Source organism: Ambystoma mexicanum, chromosome 11, assembly GCF_040938575.1.
Source record: "Ambystoma mexicanum isolate Mex_15411 chromosome 11, UKY_AmexF1_1, whole genome shotgun sequence".
Lineage (NCBI taxonomy): Eukaryota > Metazoa > Chordata > Amphibia > Caudata > Ambystomatidae > Ambystoma > Ambystoma mexicanum.
Window position 1 is genome coordinate 21190611 of NC_090934.1, and position 26083 is coordinate 21216693.

The window sequence follows — 26083 nt, forward strand, 5'->3', positions numbered from 1 at the left end:
TCCATGCCATGGCTATGGTTCTCTTCGCCAGTATGCATGCGATATCCATCAGCTTTATGACGTGTTTGTATTTGCTTGGCCTAGGGTAAGTCCCTAATAGGCATTCTCCGGGAGTCCACGCATATCTGCTTATTCCGGCGTCTGTGCAGGTCTGTTGTACTCTGGACCACAACGCCATTGCCTTGGTACAAGTCCAGAACATGTGGATAAGATCAGCCCTGTCACTCCCACACCATGGGCATGCTGAGGAGGCCTGTTTGTTGAAGGAGGCCACCCTGTGCGGGGTCATGTACGTCCGGTATAGAACGTTTAGTTGTATCTGACCAAATCTAGAGTTCCTCGAGACCTTCTTGGGGTGTAAAAGTACTCTCTCCCATTCCTTGTCTGTGAGTGCAGTTTCAAGATCCACTTCCCACTTCGCCTTTAGCGCCGAGCTTTTGGGATTAGGTTTGTCATTGAGTCTTTTATACAATCGAGAGACGGGTTTCCAGCCATCTGTAAGGTCATGCATTTCTTGCAACAGTGGGTCCGGGGTGGGTTCCTCTGGCCAACTGCTCCAGTTTTTCTTGGCGATTTGTTTAATACGATGGTACCAGAGAAATTGGCCACTCGGTAGCCCTTCGTTGGTCTGTAAGGATTCAAAGTCCCTGAACTCGCCATCCTCAAACATATCTCCCCATGTGTAAATTCCAGCGTCCTCCCATCTCCTGGCTATTGAAAGATCCGTTTGTGTTTTGCATATGTCAGCCAGGATGGGGTTGTCTGGAGAGTAGGGGTGTTTCACTTGCCTAATGTAGCAAGTTCTGGACCAGATCTGCCTTCCAAGTTCGACAATCATGGGGGCACCAGATTTCTGTTGTAATGGGTTCCAAAGCGTTTCTCTGGGAAGTACTTCGGAAGATGCTTGCCGTATCAGTCCCAGCTCAGCCGATGGTTCGTCCGAGATCCACTTAGTCACATGGCTGAGTTGTGCCGCAAGATAATACAGCTGGAGGTCTGGGAGTTGTATTCCTCCTTCCTTATGCGGTAGGGATAGGGTAGCTAAGGACAGTTTGTGTCTGGTAGGTCCCCACAGGAAGTCCTTGATGAGTGACTCCAGTTTCTTAAAGAATGGCGGTCTGACGTAGTGGCATATGTTGGCAAAGAAATATAAAAAACGGGGAAGAACTATCATCTTGATAATTGCTGCTCTTAAGGCACGCAACATTTCTTCTCCATCGTTTTGCCACAACTCTTCTCTGTGATGTCTGGACCAGCTCCTTAAGTTGTTTTTAATTTTTTTTATCTCTATAGCAAGATCTAATTCGCTTCTTGACGTCTTTTTTGCAAGTCTTAAGTGTCTCATGTTTTTTTGCCCATATTGCTTCGTCAAAATGATGTTTGTGGGTTTGTTGAAGGCCCTTCTGAATATTCTTTGGGCAATCAATTGACCATATAAAGTCATGGAAAGATAGCAGCTTAAAGTTTTGGTATAGGACTTCAGGGCACTCCCAATTGTAGAGCCTGTCCAGACCATCATTTAGACGAGCGCCTTCTCTCTGATATTTAACCAGGCGATTTTTCTGGGCATTTACAACTACTTGATGGTCCCAAACCTCTATTGTATCTCTACAGCTCCAACTTAATTGTGTTACCAATCGCTTATGGTCACTTGTTCCACCGTCTTTTACTGAGAAATGTGTACATTTCCCAAACCAATTTGTCGATAAGGAAACATAGGGCCTCATTACACGGTAGGTGGTAACCATGGCGCTATTAGCGCCATGGTTGCCGCCGGTATTTTACCGTGTCCGCCTTGGTGGATGGCGGAATTACCGCCCTACTCCAAGGTGAGCGGGGGCGGTAATTCCCCATTCACCAAGGCACTTCCCCATTCCCATTTTTGCCCCCATAGGGCATAATGGGAATGTGTAAGGCGCTAATTACGGTACCGCAAATTGCGATACCTTAATTAGCTCCAAGGTCCCTTTGCGGCACCCTACTTTAACGGCTGGTAAAACCAGCCGTTAAGGTCGGGTCCCGCAAAGGGAACTTGTAGTACGGCGGTAAGGGTTTACTGGTACCGGTGCCCTTACCGGTACCGGTAAACCCTTACCGCCTAACGTGTATTGAGGCCCATAGTCCAGTGTTGACTCTATGTCCCCTCTCCCCACGTGGTGGCAGGCGGAACATCCCCTTCTACAGATCCGTTTAGGAGTTTTAAATCCCATTCGTCAAAGAAGTCCAGCCACTTTCTACCATTGGTTGTTATTTCTTTCGTTCTTCCCTTACCACATCTATGTTTAATTTTGACGCATTGCGAGTTTAGGTCCCCTGCAACTACTATGAAGGCCCCGGGATAAGTAATCTTAATGTCACTAAGGGCTACGAGATCGACTCTAGAAATTCCAATAATTTTTCCCTGGCCGGGTTCCAATACAAATTGATAATTATTATCTCCTTAAATGGTACATTTTCTGGGGGAGTGACTGCTCTCACCACAAGAATTCCTTATTGTTTACAGGGTATGGCTGTTATTTCATTAATTAAACCTTTCTACAAGCAATCAATAAACCCCCCATCGGTCTACCCTTGGCTTTACTATATGCTGATTGAATTACCAGGTTGAAACCCTCAAGTTCTGGTGTATTAACTAGCCAGGTTTCTTGTAGTAGGATCAGGTCACTCTCCCCAAATAACAAAGCTCTCATTTTATTGTTTACGAATGAGCTGAACCCTTGTGTATTCCAACTAGTATTTCTTAAACTTTTGCTACTAAAGAGACGCCTGCACTACCCCCAGCTTCTGGCGGACTTGCATGATTATTTCTGGTAACATCGGCCAGGATAATGGTTGTAACCCCTCTTTAGTTTGACCATCTTTCATTTTTTGTTGCTTAACTTGTACTAATGAGACTTTTCCCTAGGCGGCTCCATTTTCCTCGGCTCCTTCGACTTCTGTACCATAAAATGGCAATTTATCATGCACTTCCAGACCCAAGCAACACAACTTTTCTGCCAAATTTAAGAAAGCCTTTACCCCCAATTTGGATACAAATCCCACTTCGACTAAACTTGTGCGGCCCGGTTCTGGAAAACGAACAAATTCAATATCTTTTGTAGAAAATAGATATAATTCAGGACGTTTTTTTACTTGTAACAGGATCGCTCCCCTATTCAAAGGTTTGCCGGAATGTCTGTTTTCTTCATTAGTAAACCAAAGTCTCGGGATAGCGTAAGGGGTTGGTTCTTCTTGGAAGTTTGCAGTTCTCTCTCAGAAGATTGAATTGCAACTGATGGAATCACAATCCCTTTGTTTCCAACTCCTGCGGATTGGTCTGGTTTCTTGGTCTCCAATTTGGGTAAGAAATCTTCATTCTTACCCTCTGAGTAATCTGTCTCAGGTTTCAATGTTTCTGCTGGACATCCAGTTTTTACTCTTGTCATGTTAAATATTGGAGCAATCCTTAAGCCAGTCTCACTCTGTGTTGGGGCTTTAGGAACAATTTTCTGTTTGGGCAAGAATATAGGGGCCAATTTTAGCAACTTCCCTGTGGTCTTTGATCTGACAACATCCTGTTGCTGTGGATTTTGTATCTAAGTTTACTGATTTTTCTTCTGTCTGAGTGCTCATAGATTTTTTGTCCGTTTGTGTCTCTTCCACTATTTCTGGAACGCTATCAACTTGAGTTTTTTTCCTTTGTTGTTTTTTTAACTTTTTTGATCCTGTTCCTCCCTGAACTTCCTGGAGGGTGGATTCAGTTTCCACGTTCCTGCGATTCATTTCCGATTCGATATGATTTTCAAGTTTTTTTCCCAGGTCCGAAATCCCCTTTACAAAGCTATTTACATTTGATTTCTTTGTTTTTGAGCCTTTCATTTTTTTGTTTTGTTGTCTTGTCTACACCCAGACTTAGATGACATTTGATTTGATTTTTGATTTTTCCGCCTTTCCCTTCTCCGTCCTTATATGATTGCTGTGTACTCTTCTTTCATGAAGCTACATTTTCAGTCACTTCTTGTGTTGAAATTTCAATTATTTCATCTTGGTTTTCTGTGGGCTGTTCCAATGATAGGTCTGCAACCTGTGCCAGGCAGCAGAATTCTTCCATCACAGACTCGGATAGAGGAGTATCATCAACAGGTATACTCGGTCCTGGAGGAATGTCATCTTTTTTCATTTCGGTTTCCTGATATTTTGGGGGATTTGTTATTTGTCTAGTGTTGACTTTTGATAGCAAATCCTTGATCTCCATGTCTTCCATCAGCAAAGAAGTTAGTTGTTGTTTAATTTCAGTTAGGTCTTCACTTTGTTTAGAAAATCTATCTTCCATCTTTGTCAGTGTAGGCAGTACTGAGCAGTTTATTACATTGCTTTGACCTACCAGTGTAAATTCAAATTGTTCAATGTCCTTAGTCATTTCCATAAGTATCCCTGTGTGCGTCTGCAGATCCCTTTTAAGGAGTTCGAAAACTTTCACCAATGAATTCAGAACATAGTTCAATGCTGGTAGAGTTGGATCCACTTCCTTGGGATCTTGGTTCTCGCCTCAAAGGGCTACCCTTGGTCTATGGGCTAAATGACCTATTTTGAATTCATCGATCGCAGCTGAATCTCTTCTAAATGCCTCTGTTGAGTTCAATCTCTCTCCTTGGCATAATGGATTTTGAGTTGGGCTCAGTAGATGGTTAGGGGTCCTTGAAAGATCCATTACTGAGATTGGTAGTTCTAATTGTCTATTTTCTGCCTGTGAATTGGAATTCTGGTTTGAGAGCCTCAAGGAGTTTGAAGTGAGGGCACTCGAGCTGTTGTGTCTACGTTGCTGGAAATAATGATCAATGGTCACTTTTATATTTGTTGATGTCAAAGTAAAATCCTTTGATAATGTAGATGGAATATTTTTTACTGTATCTCTCTCTCAGAATTGCTTCTGCTGATGACTTGTCAACTTGAGGTTCTTGATGAATTTGGGCCTCCACTAAGTTAGTATCATTTGTCACGGTAATGGGAATCTGTGGGCCTGAATTGTTTACTTCCAGCTGCAAGGATTTTTCAATGTAGGAGCCATCCCATTGAGGAGCTCTTAGGTCATCAACAAAAGGGCCACTCCTCAGATTGTAACGAGAGGACATTTATCAAGTTTGTGAAGCTCTTTATTGAATATCGTTATGGATACCAGATTATTGTTGTTTGTTTTGTTTAAGATTCAATGATCTGGTTTATTGTTCAGATAAGGTTCCACACTTTGTTTTTAAGAATAAGGTGAAATAAAAAAGGGATCATAGGAGTAAAATCTCCAACAGTTTCCCTGTTTCTCACCTTTTTTACCGGCAACTGAGGTAGATTAGGTTTATTGTTACAGTAGGTTCAATCTGTGTACTCTCATCCTCGTTGTAGTTTCAGTCGAATTGTAAACACAGATCACTTATGAACCTATTGTGTTGCAAAAAGCCCGCAGAGAACAATAGCTCTGCTGAACTCTGCACATATATTGCCACCTATATTACCACCTATGTTGCCGAGTCAGTGGGATCAAAGAGACCCAGTCTCCACAGTCTCCCTACTGGGCACCGGACGACCAGCACACAGTAAACAGCACCCAACCCCCTCGGATTGAGTGCTAATAATTTCTTATGCTGCTGGATCAGCGGGTATGCAGATCCGCGGGCTAACCCCTTTCTGCCCTGCTCCCTTACCGGCTCTTATTTTTCCGAGTTCTCTAAACTCACTTGGGTTCACTCGATGGTCGAGTTTATAAGATTTATGGGGCTTACCAATTCGGGCCACGTGGAACACAAAGAACGCGGAATTCTCTGATTGTTGGTCCGCGTCCAATCTAACTCGGTCCGGTCACCAGGCTCTCCAGGCTTAGCCCCTTCCTTGGTCCTTTGCCCTGAACACGAACCGCAGACCATAAACCGCCAACCGCCAAACGTTCGCCTGTAGCCTGTAGCGGAGTCTCTCCAGTGTCTCTCCAGCCGACTGTCTCCCGACTTCCCATTAGAGGAAAGGACCTTGCGCCACGTCACTGTCAAGCCGCACTGAGGACGTACACAGAATCAGCCGCTTCCAACAGTCCTACGTCCTGTGTGTCCATGCAACTAGGGAAAGAGAATTTATTAAATGAAAAAGGGTTGGTATAATGCCTCTCTGACCATACGCTAAAGAGGAGTTTCCCTACCTATAAACCAAAACTAAGGCTCTGTCTATGTAAGGATGTCAATAACTGAAAAGCCGTCCTTGTGCCCAAAACGTCCTATCCTGACCATTACACTACAAAAATACAATGGAAATGTGTAAGGAAAATATCTTCAATTTGATACTGGGAAAAAGTGTTCACAGCTGAAGTAAGAATAATTTCAACAAAAATGTTCTCCAAGGTGGAAGCCCTTGTTTCCAGAGGAGGGATCCCTTCCCCCTGGATTCTTGAGTAGAATGTAAATAGTCTCTTTTACTAACAGTTCCTTTGTGGCTTACTTTGGCTCGAAAGGTTCCTGTTTAGGCAACAATGTTCTGTAAAAGTATTTCTTTAATGCAACACTGGGCCTCAATACGACTTTGGAGTGCCAACCTTGGAGGACCCGGTAAATCCCCATTCTGAAAACCATTCCCTTTCGAGCCCCCATGGGGCTCAATGGGAATGGGGAAGGAGCTAATAACAGGCCAGCAAATAGCGGGCCCGTTATTAGCTCCCTGGTCCAAAACCAGCCGGCCTTAGTGGGACCCACTAAGGGACCTCGGAATGCGGCAGTAAGGGGCTAACGGCACCAGCATCCTTACCGGTGCTGTTAACCCCTTACCGCTGCACTCGTAATGAGGACCAGTGTCTTTCTTTAACAACAATCTTTCCTTGGTTCAGACAACACTGTATTTCTATCATATACCTGGAGGGTTTGCATATTGCCTGGTATAACCCCCCTGCCACGACTCCTTCTGTGCTGCCACCTGCCTGGTGTACTCACCTGCCAGATCTTCACTTATGGATTTCACTTGCCTGGTATACTCCCCTGCCATTACTTCTTATATATTCTCAGTTGCCTCATGTATTGCTTGCCAGGATTTCTTATTTGCTTTACTTGCCTGGTGTCTTGCTTTGCGTTTTTACAGTTTCTCTGTATTACCAATACTGTAGGTAATGCTCTTGGCTTGGTATATATGTTTGTGGTGAGGTTTGTTCAAGGTATGCCCCACATTTGCACTTCATATATTCATAGTTCATTGGGGATTGTACTTTGACTTTTATTTATTCAAACAATTCTCTTGTCATGTAAACAATGGTATTCTATTCAAATTGCAGTTGGTGTGGTTGCCGGAAAGCTCCTTGGTCCCCACTGGCGTTGAGTAGATTAACCGGCTTTCTCCAGAGTCTCCGGTCCGTTTTGAGCTTCTGCAGCATGTTGCTTTCACCAGCTTTCCAAACTGGAGGGTGTAGATGTTCTTCCGGCTTCTTTCGCTGATCCATGATCACACGCCTGCTTGCCTTCAGGTCCCGGAATGGAGAATGCTGCCTTCTCGACATACTGAGCGCCCAGAACCTCTTCTGTCTCTGGCACGGTATCTCTTCCTCTAACATGGTGGCCTCCTCTGCTCTGCCACCCCGGTACGTGATCTTCGCGTTTGTGAGCTTTGGGACAGGAGCCAACGTCTTCTCCTGCACTGCCTCTCTGAATAGTACGCTCTCCATGATTAAAAGTCCCCCGCACAGGTGCTTTGGATAAACAACTAGACTGCATATTGTGTTTCAGGTTCTTGGTATCTTGTATAAAACTCCTGCATTCTCCTCATCTCAGTACTTAGGGAATTCTGGAAGTTTTAAGTCCATAGGTGTTATGGGACGCATAGTGCCTCATTTTGGGTCTGGCAGTAACCCTGTGTCAGGCTGAGCGTCTGGAGCTGCGTCTGCATAAGCTGCTGAACCCCCAACATTCCCTCAGAAGTGTAATACTCAGAACTACAATATTTTACAGCTCTGTCTACCACACTCCCAAGTGAAAGGGGGAAATGGATCAAATAAAAAACACCAGGATGGATTGGCGGCTTCTAGACTAGATGGCCCAAAACCTGCAGGTGAAACAAACAAATACAAATACCTTAATTACTCCCTTGGTTATGTTTTCAGGGTACTGTAACGTTATTCACAACCAAAAAGTTTTAAAAAACCATACCTGGTACTTCTCATAAGTTTCCTAGTCTGATATACTTGCCGGTAAATGGTAAGCTCTCTGTAAATGGTTAGCTTGTTAACTATCTGAAACAACTTCTTACTCAGTCTTTCTAAGATAACCTTGCAATTCTCTAAGCTGCTTGTCTCAAATGGAAAGGCTTCTTTCTCACCAAATTCAGTCTTTCCAGATTGGAAGGATAACCAGGGGGGTCCTGGGAGTCCCTCTGCCAGACATTAGTCCTGGTTACGAGAGACTTACCCAGAGTCTTTAGCTCACTATCTTTCACAAAGAAGAAATATCCCAGACATATCAGTCTTTGTCCTGCCCTGGGGCAGTCCAGCACAGAAATGCTAGGCAATTCTCCTTTGAACAAGAGTACCAACAGAAACCCCAGACACGTGTTTCAGTCTGGTTGGACCTCATCAGTAGGGTGGATCTGTGCCTCTCTAAGAATAGTGAGCAAGGGGTCCACGTCTGGATTCCCCTAGTAACTTAGGGTGAGACCCAAAGTTACTTAAATATGCAGATTAACAAGGGGGGTCCTGGGAGTCCCTCTGCCAGACATTAGTCCTGGTTACGAGAGACTTACCCAGAGTCTTTAGCTCACTATCTTTCACAAAGAAGAAATATCCCAGACATATCAGTCTTTGTCCTGCCCTGGGGCAGTCCAGCACCGAAATGCTAGGCAATTCTCCTTTGAACAAGAGTACCAACAGAAACCCCAGACACGTGTTTCGGTCTGGTTGGACCTCATCAGTAGGGTGGATCTGTGCCTCTCTAAGAATAGTGAGCAAGGGGTCCACGTCTGGATTCCCCTAGTAACTTAGGGTGAGACCCAAAGTTACTTAAATATGCAGATTAACAAGGGGGGTCCTGGGAGTCCCTCTGCCAGACATTAGTCCTGGTTACGAGAGACTTACCCAGAGTCTTTAGCTCACTATCTTTCACAAAGAAGAAATATCCCAGACATATCAGTCTTTGTCCTGCCCTGGGGCAGTCCAGCACCGAAATGCTAGGCAATTCTCCTTTGAACAAGAGTACCAACAGAAACCCCAGACACGTGTTTCGGTCTGGTTGGACCTCATCAGTAGGGTGGATCTGTGCCTCTCTAAGAATAGTGAGCAAGGGGTCCACGTCTGGATTCCCCTAGTAACTTAGGGTGAGACCCAAAGTTACTTAAATATGCAGATTAACAAGGGGGGTTCTGGGAGTCCCTCTGCCAGACATTAGTCCTGGTTACGAGAGACTTACCCAGAGTCTTTAGCTCACTATCTTTCACAAAGAAGAAATATCCCAGACATATCAGTCTTTGTCCTGCCCTGGGGCAGTCCAGCACCGAAATGCTAGGCAATTCTCCTTTGAACAAGAGTACCAACAGAAACCCCAGACACGTGTTTCGGTCTGGTTGGACCTCATCAGTTTCTGTTGGTACTCTTGTTCAGAGGAGAATTGCCTCGCATTTCGGTGCTGGACTGCCCCAGGGCAGGACAAAGACTGATATGTTTGGGATATTTCTTCTCTGTGAAAAGATAGTGAGCTAAAGACTCTGGGTAAGTCTCTCGTAACCAGGACTAATGTCTGGCAGAGAGACTCCCAGGACCCCCCTTGTTAAATATGCATATTTAAGTAACTTTGGGTCTCACCCTAAGTTACTAGGGGAATCCAGACGTGGACCCCTTGCTCACTATTCTTAGAGAGGCACAGATCCACCCTACTGATGAGGTCCAACCAGACCGAAACACGTGTCTGGGGTTTCTGTTGGTACTCTTGTTCAGAGGAGAATTGCCTCGCATTTCGGTGCTGGACTGCCCCAGGGCAGGACAAAGACTGATATGTTTGGGATATTTCTTCTCTGTGAAAAGATAGTGAGCTAAAGACTCTGGGTAAGTCTCTCGTAACCAGGACTAATGTCTGGCAGAGAGACTCCCAGGACCCCCCTTGTTAAATCTGCATATTTAAGTAACTTTGGGTCTCACCCTAAGTTACTAGGGGAATCCAGACGTGGACCCCTTGCTCACTATTCTTAGAGAGGCACAGATCCACCCTACTGATGAGGTCCAACCAGACCGAAACACGTGTCTGGGGTTTCTGTTGGTACTCTTGTTCAGAGGAGAATTGCCTCGCATTTCGGTGCTGGACTGCCCCAGGGCAGGACAAAGACTGATATGTTTGGGATATTTCTTCTCTGTGAAAAGATAGTGAGCTAAAGACTCTGGGTAAGTCTCTCGTAACCAGGACTAATGTCTGGCAGAGAGACTCCCAGGACCCCCCTTGTTAAATCTGCATATTTAAGTAACTTTGGGTCTCACCCTAAGTTACTAGGGGAATCCAGACGTGGACCCCTTGCTCACTATTCTTAGAGAGGCACAGATCCACCCTACTGATGAGGTCCAACCAGACCGAAACACGTGTCTGGGGTTTCTGTTGGTACTCTTGTTCAGAGGAGAATTGCCTCGCATTTCGGTGCTGGACTGCCCCAGGGCAGGACAAAGACTGATATGTTTGGGATATTTCTTCTCTGTGAAAAGATAGTGAGCTAAAGACTCTGGGTAAGTCTCTCGTAACCAGGACTAATGTCTGGCAGAGAGACTCCCAGGACCCCCCTTGTTAAATCTGCATATTTAAGTAACTTTGGGTCTCACCCTAAGTTACTAGGGGAATCCAGACGTGGACCCCTTGCTCCCTATTCTTAGAGAGGCACAGATCCACCCTACTGATGAGGTCCAACCAGACCGAAACACGTGTCTGGGGTTTCTGTTGGTACTCTTGTTCAGAGGAGAATTGCCTCGCATTTCGGTGCTGGACTGCCCCAGGGCAGGACAAAGACTGATATGTTTGGGATATTTCTTCTCTGTGAAAAGATAGTGAGCTAAAGACTCTGGGTAAGTCTCTCGTAACCAGGACTAATGTCTGGCAGAGAGACTCCCAGGACCCCCCTTGTTAAATCTGCATATTTAAGTAACTTTGGGTCTCACCCTAAGTTACTAGGGGAATCCAGACGTGGACCCCTTGCTCACTATTCTTAGAGAGGCACAGATCCACCCTACTGATGAGGTCCAACCAGACCGAAACACGTGTCTGGGGTTTCTGTTGGTACTCTTGTTCAGAGGAGAATTGCCTCGCATTTCGGTGCTGGACTGCCCCAGGGCAGGACAAAGACTGATATGTTTGGGATATTTCTTCTCTGTGAAAAGATAGTGAGCTAAAGACTCTGGGTAAGTCTCTCGTAACCAGGACTAATGTCTGGCAGAGAGACTCCCAGGACCCCCCTTGTTAAATCTGCATATTTAAGTAACTTTGGGTCTCACCCTAAGTTACTAGGGGAATCCAGACGTGGACCCCTTGCTCCCTATTCTTAGAGAGGCACAGATCCACCCTACTGATGAGGTCCAACCAGACCGAAACACGTGTCTGGGGTTTCTGTTGGTACTCTTGTACAGAGGAGAATTGCCTCGCATTTCGGTGCTGGACTGCCCCAGGGCAGGACAAAGACTGATATGTTTGGGATATTTCTTCTCTGTGAAAAGATAGTGAGCTGAAGACTCTGGGTAAGTCTCTCGTAACCAGGACTAATGTCTGGCAGAGAGACTCCCAGGACCCCCCTTGTTAAATCTGCATATTTAAGTAACTTTGGGTCTCACCCTAAGTTACTAGGGGAATCCAGACGTGGACCCCTTGCTCCCTATTCTTAGAGAGGCACAGATCCACCCTACTGATGAGGTCCAACCAGACCGAAACACGTGTCTGGGGTTTCTGTTGGTACTCTTGTTCAGAGGAGAATTGCCTCGCATTTCGGTGCTGGACTGCCCCAGGGCAGGACAAAGACTGATATGTTTGGGATATTTCTTCTCTGTGAAAAGATAGTGAGCTAAAGACTCTGGGTAAGTCTCTCGTAACCAGGACTAATGTCTGGCAGAGAGACTCCCAGGACCCCCCTTGTTAAATCTGCATATTTAAGTAACTTTGGGTCTCACCCTAAGTTACTAGGGGAATCCAGACGTGGACCCCTTGCTCACTATTCTTAGAGAGGCACAGATCCACCCTACTGATGAGGTCCAACCAGACCGAAACACGTGTCTGGGGTTTCTGTTGGTACTCTTGTTCAGAGGAGAATTGCCTCGCATTTCGGTGCTGGACTGCCCCAGGGCAGGACAAAGACTGATATGTTTGGGATATTTCTTCTCTGTGAAAAGATAGTGAGCTAAAGACTCTGGGTAAGTCTCTTGTAACCAGGACTAATGTCTGGCAGAGAGACTCCCAGGACCCCCCTTGTTAAATCTGCATATTTAAGTAACTTTGGGTCTCACCCTAAGTTACTAGGGGAATCCAGACGTGGACCCCTTGCTCACTATTCTTAGAGAGGCACAGATCCACCCTACTGATGATGTCCAACCAGACCGAAACACGTGTCTGGGGTTTCTGTTGGTACTCTTGTTCAGAGGAGAATTGCCTCGCATTTCGGTGCTGGACTGCCCCAGGGCAGGACAAAGACTGATATGTTTGGGATATTTCTTCTCTGTGAAAAGATAGTGAGCTAAAGACTCTGGGTAAGTCTCTCGTAACCAGGACTAATGTCTGGCAGAGAGACTCCCAGGACCCCCCTTGTTAAATCTGCATATTTAAGTAACTTTGGGTCTCACCCTAAGTTACTAGGGGAATCCAGACGTGGACCCCTTGCTCACTATTCTTAGAGAGGCACAGATCCACCCTACTGATGAGGTCCAACCAGACCGAAACACGTGTCTGGGGTTTCTGTTGGTACTCTTGTTCAGAGGAGAATTGCCTCGCATTTCGGTGCTGGACTGCCCCAGGGCAGGACAAAGACTGATATGTTTGGGATATTTCTTCTCTGTGAAAAGATAGTGAGCTAAAGACTCTGGGTAAGTCTCTCGTAACCAGGACTAATGTCTGGCAGAGAGACTCCCAGGACCCCCCTTGTTAAATCTGCATATTTAAGTAACTTTGGGTCTCACCCTAAGTTACTAGGGGAATCCAGACGTGGACCCCTTGCTCACTATTCTTAGAGAGGCACAGATCCACCCTACTGATGAGGTCCAACCAGACCGAAACACGTGTCTGGGGTTTCTGTTGGTACTCTTGTTCAGAGGAGAATTGCCTCACATTTCGGTGCTGGACTGCCCCAGGGCAGGACAAAGACTGATATGTTTGGGATATTTCTTCTCTGTGAAAAGATAGTGAGCTAAAGACTCTGGGTAAGTCTCTCGTAACCAGGACTAATGTCTGGCAGAGAGACTCCCAGGACCCCCCTTGTTAAATCTGCATATTTAAGTAACTTTGGGTCTCACCCTAAGTTACTAGGGGAATCCAGACGTGGACCCCTTGCTCCCTATTCTTAGAGAGGCACAGATCCACCCTACTGATGAGGTCCAACCAGACCGAAACACGTGTCTGGGGTTTCTGTTGGTACTCTTGTTCAGAGGAGAATTGCCTCGCATTTCGGTGCTGGACTGCCCCAGGGCAGGACAAAGACTGATATGTTTGGGATATTTCTTCTCTGTGAAAAGATAGTGAGCTAAAGACTCTGGGTAAGTCTCTCGTAACCAGGACTAATGTCTGGCAGAGAGACTCCCAGGACCCCCCTTGTTAAATCTGCATATTTAAGTAACTTTGGGTCTCACCCTAAGTTACTAGGGGAATCCAGACGTGGACCCCTTGCTCCCTATTCTTAGAGAGGCACAGATCCACCCTACTGATGAGGTCCAACCAGACCGAAACACGTGTCTGGGGTTTCTGTTGGTACTCTTGTTCAGAGGAGAATTGCCTCGCATTTCGGTGCTGGACTGCCCCAGGGCAGGACAAAGACTGATATGTTTGGGATATTTCTTCTCTGTGAAAAGATAGTGAGCTAAAGACTCTGGGTAAGTCTCTCGTAACCAGGACTAATGTCTGGCAGAGAGATTCCCAGGACCCCCCTTGTTAAATCTGCATATTTAAGTAACTTTGGGTCTCACCCTAAGTTACTAGGGGAATCCAGACGTGGACCCCTTGCTCACTATTCTTAGAGAGGCACAGATCCACCCTACTGATGAGGTCCAACCAGACCGAAACACGTGTCTGGGGTTTCTGTTGGTACTCTTGTTCAGAGGAGAATTGCCTCGCATTTCGGTGCTGGACTGCCCCAGGGCAGGACAAAGACTGATATGTTTGGGATATATAGTTCTGCTTTAATTTATTCTGCTTCTTTACTTGAAGCCAGGAAGCTCATTTAATATGCCACAGAGTAGGAGGTCTAAGAATGAGCAAGTATTGCAGCTCTTTGTTAGATTCTCAGCGCTCTCATGGATGACAGCGCTCTCTTGAAATTGAAGACGCAGGCTTACATAACCGCGCGCGCAAGAAGGAAGTATCCCAAATCCTTTCAGATGCAAACGCGCATGCACATATATCAGGACACGAAAATGACTATGATTGCGCACGCGCGTAGGTGAAGACGCGAAGATGACTACAATTGCGCCCACGCGTAGCAGCTGACTCGACGTAACAAAAATCATTCATGTGCGATGAAAAATTACACAAGTTTTGAGTGATCACTGGAATCACACACACACACAAAAGAGATGACGCAAATCTTTAAATGAATACACACGCCAAACGTATTCACAATAATTTGAAGATCGCACACGCGCAGATTCAGCATCTACCGCCCACTAGACGAACTGCGCTAGAATACACGTGCAGACACTCTCCAGTCAAAACGGCGCATGTGCGCACTGATAAAAGACAACCCGAACTCACATGCGCCAAACGGTACGGCGCTGAAACACGCACACTCAATGTTACGCTGGAATTCACTTCTTACAGACTGCACTGAAGGCTCACAAGTTATTTGGCAGTAAGTCTTTGTCCAGAGCCAATTAACTGAGTTCAGACTTTCCAATATACATATTATTGAGACTGACTCTCAACTATGAACTATTTACAACAAGAGTTGAGTTATAAATGTTTGATCAACTGTGCCTTCAACTGACTGAAATATTTACTAACATAAAGAAACAGAAGATTAGTCACTTATCTCCAGAATAGACTTCTGCTGATTCTCCACAGGCAAAGAGTTGGATCTCTGATCTTCCCAACTGTCTCCCAAACGACTCCAGAAACTACTCCTGTTAGCACCCACAGGGTAGTTGCTCCACTGCTTGAAACCTGGACCCACAGATCTTAAAGGCCCAAATTAAGCAGGAGCAGCTTCAAAACATGTCCTCTCGGCTGGGCTACGACAATGAAAGGCAGTTTAGAATGTTCATTGTCTTCCCAGCAGCAGACTTCAACCAATCAGGACTTAAGCTGGGAGACTCCATCTTGGCTTGGGGAACTCTCCATACACTGCAAGGAAGGTTAATGCCAAACCAACTACTGATTATGTAACAACCTATAGAAAACTCACCAAATCCCCCAAGGTTCTAAGTGCAGTACCTGACACCCTGCCAAAGATACCGGCGGATTGCCGCCAGATCCAAAAGAAATTATTGGCGCCTGACTTCCCAGTAAAACTGGGGTATTACATCCCTGCCGTCCGGGAAGTCAGGCCCCGGTATTTGTGTTAATCCCCATTCCCATGGAGTCCCGTAGGACTTCATGGGAATGGGAACACGGGAGCACAGGCATGTTAATAACGGTGCCGGTGTTACCGTGAGAACTCTGTAAAGGGGTGTTAACCCGCCTGCCAGGTCTGACCCTGGCGGGCGGGACGGCACCCGCCTGCTGAGTTGTACTGTTCCGGTCCGGTAACAACGGTGCCGGTAGGCTTACCAGCACCATTGTTACCGGACCAGTACAGTTAGAATGAGGTCCACGGTATTGAATAACTCTTCTTAATGATTTTACATGAAGGTACTTAAGGAGAGAAAGCTGTTGTTTTGGCGCTGTGTGCATTTGTTTTATAGTTGGGTATTTGACCAGAAAAATATGGGGAAGAGGGTTCTTTACTTCTTCTACAAGGGGGAACTAGGACTTGACAGTAGGCCATGGGGGTCTTGGGTATCAGAGGGGCTTTCTCATGGAAAAGGGTCTTTAGTATTAGATACATGGGACAAGGGGAGATACAACATCTTGTTCAATGAAGTCATGACATTTCCCCTGTAGTTGTCTCCTTCCACGTGATCCTCCCTCCTATAGCCGCCCCGTGGTCAGGCTCAGGTAGTGGCTGCCGTCCCCTGGCCACATTGGAGGAGTTCACTGATGGGGAATCTGTAATGACTCCACTGGATTCATCACAGAGAGTACCTAAAATAGTGGTCGAATGAGGCAAGAAAGTTGCTGAGAGAAACATAAGGAAGGGGTGGATGCGATATTCAGGAGAAAGAGAGATATAACGTCAAGGAGAAGGGAAGGAGACACCAGAAGATTAATGGAAGGAGAAAAAAGGTTGAGGAAGAAGGATTTATACCAGAAAGAGAGACCATCCAAGAGGAGGGAACCAGGCAGAGCGAGAAGGATGTAGAAAATACCAAGAACAAAGGCATGGATAAGACCCGTGAGGGGATTGGAAGAAATATTAAAGCTGGAAATTGTATTCAGGATTGAAGTGGAGAAGACACTGCGATGGAGCTGGAGGAGGATATAAGAGAAGACTGATACAGAGATCAGGTGACTAACCCAATGCCCGACAAGGGTGAGCCTGAGAGTGATGGAGGTAGCAAAACATTGAGGACGACCATGGGGAGAAACAGACTGCAGATGGGAGGCAGAAGGAAGGTGTAGGGCAGCTCTCCTTAGGTACAACATAGTTACAGGCTGTCGAGCAAGAAGTTGAAGACTGGGCTTCCATTTGCCACTTCCCTGACATAGGGAAGTGGCAAATGGAAATAAAGCCTCTAGATTAGGGGTCTGGAATCTGTGGCTCGCCCAATATCCATCACCATGTACAAGCGCACATGGTGCTCCGAAACGCCAAAAAAGCGTTACCTTTGCAATAGAGGATGAGAAAAGGATCAGAGTCTACAGACCAAAGAAGACAAAAAAGAATTGTGGGGAGAAGGATAAAAACCCTAGGACTGTGAGAGGCTGAATTAAAGACCTACACTGGTAATGAAATCAAGTGTGATTTACAAGCAAAGGCTCAAACAGATGGCCCCATGGGGAACCCATTGTGGTCTTGTTGAAGTTTTACATTGCGTTTTCAAAATTTTGCCCAGGCAGTAACTAGCTGTAAGAAGCATTTGCTTAAATGTACAACTTTGTGCTTGCCTCGTGTTGCTCCTATTTGACTTCCTGACGACACTCAGAACTGCATCTGGAGGAATGCCCATTGGACCGTTCTGCCACAGTGGATTTAAACGAAGAGCACTGCAATCTCTAGGCAATTGTGTCATCCTGGAGTTGATGCAGGGTCCTGAACGAGGCCACTAGAAAGACAGTGCCTCAGCCCTTACCTCACACCAATGACCTCCACATTCAGAGCCTTGGCCATTTCCAGAAGATGCCGACAGGACTTGAGGGGAGCGCCAAACTTCACACTCAGTCGGGCTGACGATTGGGAGTCATCAGTATGTATTCGGAGCACCATTCTGAAGAAGACAGAAGGGACCCAGTAAATGTAAGGCCCAACAGTCTAGGCAGCAGGCAGTGAAACGGTGTCCCCTTGACATCCAAACAATGAGTAATACTGGACACATTGTGACAGGTATGAGGCAGGCTCACTGACATACTGTACACCCCGTAGTGTCCTCCCCACAGAAGCATCAATGTAAACATGGCACGAACCTGCTGTTGGGGTGGCTGCGAGCAACCTTCGCTAGCTCCACCTCATTGTCAAAGGTCATCAAAAGGACTCCGTTCTTGGCAGCATACTTAATTTGATTTATCTGTTTGCAAGGGTTGGCATAGATAATCCGATCAGCGGGGACGCACAAGCCTTGCACCAGTTCGATTTCTACCTGTGAATAAAAAGTCAGGATATTAGGCACTGCACCAGCTTCGTAAGAACCCAGTCAAAGGGCTGAATACTAATTTCTCTAGGCTGCACCATGTAAGGATAATTATTCCTGTCTATGCCATGACCCACAGCGGCATCAGTTCCACAGCCCTAGCGAGCGTAGGGTCGTTATGCTGAGACACAGCAGCTGACTTGGATATGAAATCGTACAACGGTTAGTGCACTTGTGAAAACAAAAGGGACATGGGTTTAGTGGGGGGAGAACACTATAACACAGGGGGAGCGGACTTGTGATTCAGCAAGGAGGTGATCCACAAAGAGCCATTTCCTGGCCACAATCCATCTGAATGCAGCAGTGCTTCTCACTGGAGGTGCACCCTGCAAGAAGGAGCTGCAGCATGGAGTGAAGGCTCATGGGAGGGACTCGGGTGACTCTGGGATTGCCACCTGCTCTCCAACGCAAGTCCTGAAGGGGTTTACAGAGGATCCCCAGATTTCCTGGTAGGTTGGAAATCCATCCTAGGGTTCCTTTTGCTAACTGTGTGAGTCCCCTAAACTTTTTGCTTGCATTTGTGGTTTTTCAAATTTCTTTTTCTGACGGAGGAATTTCGAAAGAGGTACCCCTGCAGTTGGCAACTTCTTTCTGGTGTGCTTAGTGTCCCAGATGGCAGCCAGGGCCGGGGTGTTCCTTCTGCACCCCACTTTGTGAGTTCTCTCCTGCATAAAGTGTATTGGGGAGCAGGCTGGTGGGACCTACACATTTTATTTCCGGTACTCCATGCAGTAGCCTTCTTATTACGATACTATCCAAATACCCACATATGGCGACCATCCTATGTCCCAGCCCTTTTGTTTGTGGCCTTTTGTTTGTGGCTGTTTGGACTACATAATGGCACAGGAATCACTCCAAGACTCACAGATGGTACAAGTGTTTTTATTGATTTGTCATTGGAGCCTCTGGCCATCCCGCTCTCTCATTTTAGAAAGCATCTCCTTCCTAATCCAGACGTCCCTGGCTTGGGATTAGTAGATGCCTGTGAATGCTAACCTAGACTCTGTAATGACAGTCTTAAGACTTGGTGTGAGGACCTAAAGGGAAGGTGCCTTCTCGGACTAGACTCCCACTGTCCGTACTCTATCCAATGATTAGTGTTGTACAGGGGTACGAAATGTACCTTGCAGAGGCCCTGCACAATTTGCCGTTGAATCTGTCACGCTCACACTTTCCCATCCCCTTTCTGTACCTCTTACTACTCTCGGCCTCCAACCCCACCCACCTCACTTCTCTTCTACCTCTACTCTCCTCTCCCTCTGATGTCTCGCACTCCTTCGAAACCTTACATTCCTGCACCTTCTTGCATTGCCTCCTGCATCTTGTCTTCACTGCGGGACCATTCCTGCTGCCTCAGATGATCCTTTGTGCTCACTTTGTTAATGTTGATTTGCCCTTCTCCATGAAGGTCGAATACAGAGGTTCCTTTGAAACTGACATTCTGTTTTCTTAGCACTGTCATCTTCTGGGACTTTGCTCACACTGACCATAAACTGCAACCGATGGCTAGTCAGACCTGCTCAAGGTATCGAAACTTCCTGGACCGTTTGCCCTGCACCCAGCCTCTTGGGTCAGTGACCCAGATTCAGCGGCTGATCTGGTTCGCCATGGTCATGGGGTGTTAGGAAAGATTTTTCTTTTTATAATGTTCCTCCAGCTTGAACTTGGTGCAGATTTTTGGACATTAAGTATAGTCTTTTTGCTTTACTTCCCTTGATCGCCTCACTTATTTTGGGGGACATCGTCTGCCCACATGGTCACCAGTGCAGGGGAACTCTGTAGCCAGGGCCAGATTATTGCATTGTATTACTGTAGCACCCATCACTTTACAGGGCAGTGGTATTAGGGGTACTATGGATCCCATTTCCTTTAGGAACATTTGTGTTACCTTTTTTCTGTGCAGAGGACGGCTGGTGGCAGTAATGATGTTCTACTTTTTGACCACTGCACTCGACTTGCATCTTTATCTTTTCACAAATTATCCCATTTTGAGTAATATATAATAAAAATGGCCTTGCTATGTGGCTCAAACCCTTTCATTTGACCATCTTGTTCTTTGTGCCTTCTGTGACAATTTGCGGGATCTCGTCACTTCTCCCCAGAGGGACGTCCTTCCCCATGAGGCTAGGGAGGTGAGGCGACTACCCAATATTCACCCTAGGGGATAAGGACTCCCGTCCCGATAAAGTCGCCTCTAAACCCTTGTTCCCAGAAGATATGGCCTTATTAACTCCCGTTCCCTCCAAACTTGAAACTACTACTGTGTGTTATTGTGAGGTCTCTGCTATTCCATCTGTAGGGTCAGATAGGACTGAAATGAATAAGAACCAAAGAAACATACAGAACAACAGTAAAAGGGATAGATAACTGACGAGGGGGCCAGTAGGAGCCATGAAAATAACTTCATAGGCATTGAAAACAAACAGTGATCTTACGCTGGGGCGGTCCCAGCAATATGAAGTGAAGACAGAGGAAGGACTAGGGGTGGTTGAGAACAGGAAGAGTAGCATGGGAAGCTGGTGTCCAGAGGCATTTCTAAGGGGAGCTGAGGGGGCTATAACCCCAGGTCTTTTTGTTGTAGACCCGGATATAAGCTCAGGGGCTACAACCAAAAGGCTAGCTAGCCCCGAGTCCCGACAGTCCTGACATTAGCATAGCCCTGGAACTTTTCCAGACCTAGTGTCACGATCCTACTCGCCTGCCACCCAGCACAACTTCTGCCTTTATTTCCTTGTTTTAGCACTGCAGTTTTGGATTAATTTAATTGCATGTTCCATTCCGACTTTTGGGTTAAACCAGCAGATGCATTCTGGGACATGTATGCTGTCCAAAAGGCAGAGGGCTGGAGGAGGCATACTAAATACATTTGTTTGCAGCAAGCTACTAAGAGCTGCAGAGGGCCTGATTGCATTCACCTGTTCAAGCTACTGCAGGCTAGTCTGCAGAAAGCTGGAAAGCATTTCATTAGAAACCATTGCTGCTACTGCTGCAGGCTACTGGAGCCAGGGCTGGGCTTATTTGAACACAGCTGCCAGAGTATGCAATCAGCCCCACCCTGCTGGCCTGCTGGCTGGGACAAACTTTGTTTGTTTATTTATTTATTTATTTATTTATTCGCATTTGTTAAGCGCACATCAGACCGAAGACATCGTGGCGCTGGTTACAATGTTTCTTAAACTTAGTTACAAACAGTTGTACCCTTGGTTACATTGGGTAATGGTTATGCTTGAGTACTTGTACATAGAGATAGTAGCGGTGGTTAGGTGCACAAGTTAGTTGAAGAGAGCAGTTTTAAGTTGTTTCCGAAAGGAGAGGAGGGATGTTTCTGCTCTGAGGTTGGTGGGCAGTGCGTTCCAAAGCTTAGGTGCCAGGTAGGGGAAGCCTATACCTCCGGCCTTGGATCTATTGATGCGTGGTATGGTGAGACGGTTGGCGTATGTGGATCTGGTGGGTCTTGTGGATTGGGATCTAGACAGGGTGTCGGATAGGTAGGATGGTGCTGTGAGGTTGATGCATTTATGCGTTGTGGTCAGGATTTTGAAAGCAATCCTGTCCTTAACTGGGAGCCAGTGGACGGATTTCCTGGCTAGGGTGATGTGCTCTCTTTTACGTATGCTGAGTGCTGCTCTGAGAGCATTATTTTGGGTGGTTTGGAGCCTTGCTAAGTTGTTCTTGGAGGTGCCGGCTAGGAGCGCATTGCAGTAGTCAAGTTTGGCTCCAATTGTGGCTCTTGCGATGGACAGGCAGTTATCTTTTGTTAGGAACGGTTTTATTGCATTGATGAGTTTAGTGCTCAGTGCCGAAGCCGAGACGATTGCGCTTACTTTTTTATCCATAGATAGGGTGGCATCTATGTGAACACCTAGTGTTTTGACTGATGATATGACTGGGATAGTGCAGTTGTCTAAGCTAAAGTTAGTGTAGAGTGGGTTGAGGTTGGCAAGGGTGGGCTTCTGGCCTAAGATGAGGATTTCAGTTTTGTCCCCATTCAAGCAGAGGCCGTTGGTGGCCATCCAGGCTTGTATGGTGGAGTAGATTAGTTGGAGGGATGTGGAGTCTTGATGATAGTTGCCAGTCAGGGGCAGGAGTATCTGTGTGTCGTCAGCGTAGTTCGTGTAGGTGATCCCCATAGCGTCCAGTTTGTCGAATAGGGGCTTGGTAAAGAGGTTGTATAGCGTAGGGGCCGTGCAGGAGCCTTGAGGAACCCCGCAGTGGATGATGGATGGCGCAGCATGAGCTGTGTTGGAGAAGACTTTCATAGCTCTGCCCTGGAGGAAGGAAGTTACCCATGAGGCCGCGTTCTTGGAAGTGTGCTGCGTGTGTTAGATGGTTGGTGAGAATGTCATGATCTACTAGGTCAAATGCTGCTGATAGGTCGAGGAGGAGGAGGAGGGCAGGCTTGCCCTTGTCGAGGATGTTAGTAATTTCATTTTTTAGGTCTAGAAGGGCGGTTTCAGTTCCGTGTCCCTTACGGAATCCAGATTGCCTCTTGCCTAGAATTGCGTTGGATTCCAGGTAGTGTAGGATCTGTATATGGGCGGCTTTGTCAAGTCATTTTAGAAGGAATGGAACTCTGGTTATGGGGCGATAGTTGTTAGGGTTTGCGGGGTCAAGTGTGGTTTTTTTTTTTAGGAGGGGGCGCACCCCGGCCTCTTTGAGGGTGTCTGGGACAATGCCTGACCTAAATGATGCATTAATGAACGCTGTGATGAGAGGAGCGAGCTGCTCTGCACATTCTTTGATGATTTTTGGGGGGAATATGTCACCCTTACAGAGTGAGGGTTTGAGATGTTGAAGGATGTTGATAGTCTCAGTATTGGTGATTTCGGAGAAAGTGAACTTGGGAATGTTGTTGGCGTTGAGACTATGATTCATATGTGCGTATGAACTTTGCTTAGGTAAGGAGATGTAGTGGTGTGATATCTTTTTTTGGAGGAGGTTTATTTTTTCTAGCATGGCTGTTTGTATGCCTGTGGACCAGGCCTCGTCCTTGATGATCTCATCTGGGCAAGTGGGAGGTATGGTTAGTTCTTTAAAGATACAGAATAGCTCTTTAGATTGAGAGTTGGCCGCATTGATGCGTTGGTTTTAGGCTTCGGATTTGGCTAGGAAGATGGCCTCTTTGTATTTTTTGGCTATGGTTTTGAATATATCTTTTGTATTGTCGCTGGGGTTCCATTGCCAGTTCTTGAGCGCTTGGCGTTGGTCTGTGAGCATTGCTTGAAGATCCTCTGAGAACCAGGAGTTGGAGTGGAAGGATTTTTTCTCTTTTTTGCTTTCTAAGGGGGCGGCAGTGTTGACTGCCCTTGTGATAGTGTCTTTAAATATGTCAGCGAGTGTATTAGGGTCTGTTGAGAAGGGGGGCTTGAGACAGGGCATGTTGAGTAGTGCACTGATATTGGATGCTGTGAGTTTTTTGGCACTTCTGGCTAGAGCAGCCGCAGCTTTGGTGGGCACTCTACTACTTATAGTGCGGGGGATATCGAACAGGATGAGGTTATGGTCTGTCCAAGGGAGGCTGGTGTTGGCGGTGATTGATATGTTGCAGTTGTGGTCAGAGATCCAATCTAGGGTGCGCCCTTTAGCATGTGTGGGCGTTACGATTTTTGGGGAGAATCCTAGGTTGTGGAGGTCCTTGGCTAGAGATAGGGCAGCTTTGTCCTTGATGTCGTTGAGTCCTAAGTTTAAGTCTCCTAAGAGAAGTGATTTCATGGATTTTTTAATGGTGTTTCCTACGAGGTGGTTAATTAGGTCTTGGAAGTTGGTGGAAGTGCCAGGTGGACGATAGATGGTATGGATATTAATCGTACAGTTAGGTGATGGAGCTAGTTTGGTAGAAAGGATGTCAGCATTTCCGTACTCTTTGTGTGGTATGGTTCTAATGGGTAGGGTTTCCTTATGTATAAGGGCAACCCCCCTCCTATTTTGGTCATTCTGTCTTGTCTGATGATGGCATACCCTGGGGGTAGGGCTAGAGCGATGGCAGGGCCGGACACTTGGTGAAGCCGTGTCTCGGTGATGGCTAGTATGTCTAAATCATTTGAGGTAAGTAGGTCATGTACTTCAATGGCGTGAGCATTGAGGGATCTAACATTGAGGAGAGCACATTTGTATGGAGTATGGCCGGAGTTCTGTGGACCTCTGGTAAGAAGATTTGGTGTGTCTGTAGCGTTAATTTGGGCGCTGGGAATACTGCTGGGTATATTGATTGTAGACTTACTACTGTGGTGTGAGGTCGTGTTCCTTTGATAGTGTGGGATACTAACTTTTGTGGTACGTGAGCTGAGTCTGTAATTTCTGAGTGTTATGTGTGCAGTGTTGGCCTGGTGTTGGGAGGGAGCTACGCGAGCTCTGAGTCTGACTAGTCTGAGGTTGGCACCTGGTGTCAGTGCTGTGAGTAGTGGTGAAGGTGTGGGCGTGCGCAAATGGTCCATTATAGTTGGGTGGTGTCCCTGTGAATGTTGGTCGAGCGTGTGGTGCTATCTGTTGTGGCTGAGTAGTGTGATCATGAGGGTTAGTAGCGCACAGAGTAGGCAGATGTGGAAGAGCGAGGAGGACATACTGGGCATGAGATAGATACACGTGGCAGACTATCACAGTGGAGGCAGGCTAACTCAGTGGAGGCAGGCTAACACAGTGGAGGCAGACTAACACAGTGGAGGCAGGCTAACAGAGTGGAGGCAGGCTAACAGAGTGGAGGCAGGCTAACACAGTGGAGGCAGGCTAACACAGTGCAGGCAGGCAGTCTCGGTGCTGGCTAGGGGGACGTTATGCATTGTCATTTGCAGCAGCTGTGGTGACTTACGATTGCTCTGTCTTCCACGTGGTTAGCCTGTGCGCATTGCGGTCCATAGTTCTTAGTTCGATAGGTGGCAGGGCAGCATCTCGCGCCGTAGCGCAGTGGCGGACAGGAGGGGCCTTTGGCTCATGGGCCTTAGGCAGCAGAGGGCCGGCTTCCGCCTCCGGTCGTCTGCGCCGGGGAATATGTTGATCTGGTTGCTCAGCAACCATGGGGAATGCTCCTGGTGCGTTCACGATGGCGGCCATCTTGCCGCAGCGTCGCTCGTCGGGTTACCCTTGCGGGGATGCATGTGAACGGTGCGGGCACAGGGGAGTAGGCCCTGTAGTGGTGGGGGCTGGCTGGCTCCTAGATGTTGCGGCGGATGCCGAAAAGAAAGGAATGTCGGACGGGCGAGCGAAGTGCTTAATGCGCCTCGCAATCAGCTGCTCCTGCAGCCTGATCCAGCTTGGGCACACGGAGCTGCCTGAGAGAGGGTGCAGCAGGGCTCTTGCCCATGGAGGTAGTGGGCTGAGTGGCAGACAGGAGGGGCCTTTGGCTCATGGGCCTTGGGCAGCAGAGGGCCGGCTTCCGCCTCCGGTCGTCTGTGCCGGGGAATATGCTGATCTGGTTGCTAGGCAACCGTGGGGAACGCTCCTGGTGCGTTCGCGATGGCAGCCATCTTGCCGCAGCGTCGCTCGTCGGGTTACCCTTGCGGGGATGCGTGTGAACGGTACGGGCACAGGGGAGTAGGCCCTGTAGTGGTGGGGGCTGGCTGGCTTCTAGATGTTGCGGCGGATGCAGAAAAGAAAGGAATGTCGGACGGGCGAGCGAAGTGCTTAATGCGCCTCGCGATCAGCTGCTCCTGTAGCCTGATCCAGCTTGGGCACACGGAGCTGCCTGAGAGAGGGTGCACCAGGGCTCCTGCCCATGGAGGTAGTGTGAGCTCTCTTTGTACAGAAGCAGCAGACTACTGAAGCCAGGGCTGGGCTTAATTGAACACAGCTGCCAGAGTGTGCAATCAGCTCCAACCTGCTGGCGGGGAGGGCCTTTATAAGCTCACTTTGAACAGAAGCAGTTGTCAGTCAACTGCTTCCACTGGGAGTTTGTGCGTGTGCTCCTGTTACCAGTTTGTTTTACCTTTCCTGGAAATCCTTTTTTGACCTTTGGTTCCTGTTGCTGTTGTTGCGTGCAGCTCCCTCTCCAGTCTGCTG

General features: G+C 47.1%; 1 protein-coding gene across 1 annotated transcript in view; it reads right to left on the reverse strand.

The window, feature by feature from the left end:
* Nucleotides 1-26083, reverse strand: part of LOC138503007 (antizyme inhibitor 2-like) — a 216363-nt gene that overhangs the window by 34254 nt on the left and 156026 nt on the right. The window contains exons 5-6 of the mRNA XM_069622439.1: nt 17868-18040; nt 17537-17671 (exon numbers count right to left, since the gene is read on the reverse strand). Of these exons, the coding sequence (XP_069478540.1) occupies nt 17537-17671; nt 17868-18040 (308 nt within the window). The remainder of the gene's footprint in view (nt 1-17536; nt 17672-17867; nt 18041-26083) is intronic.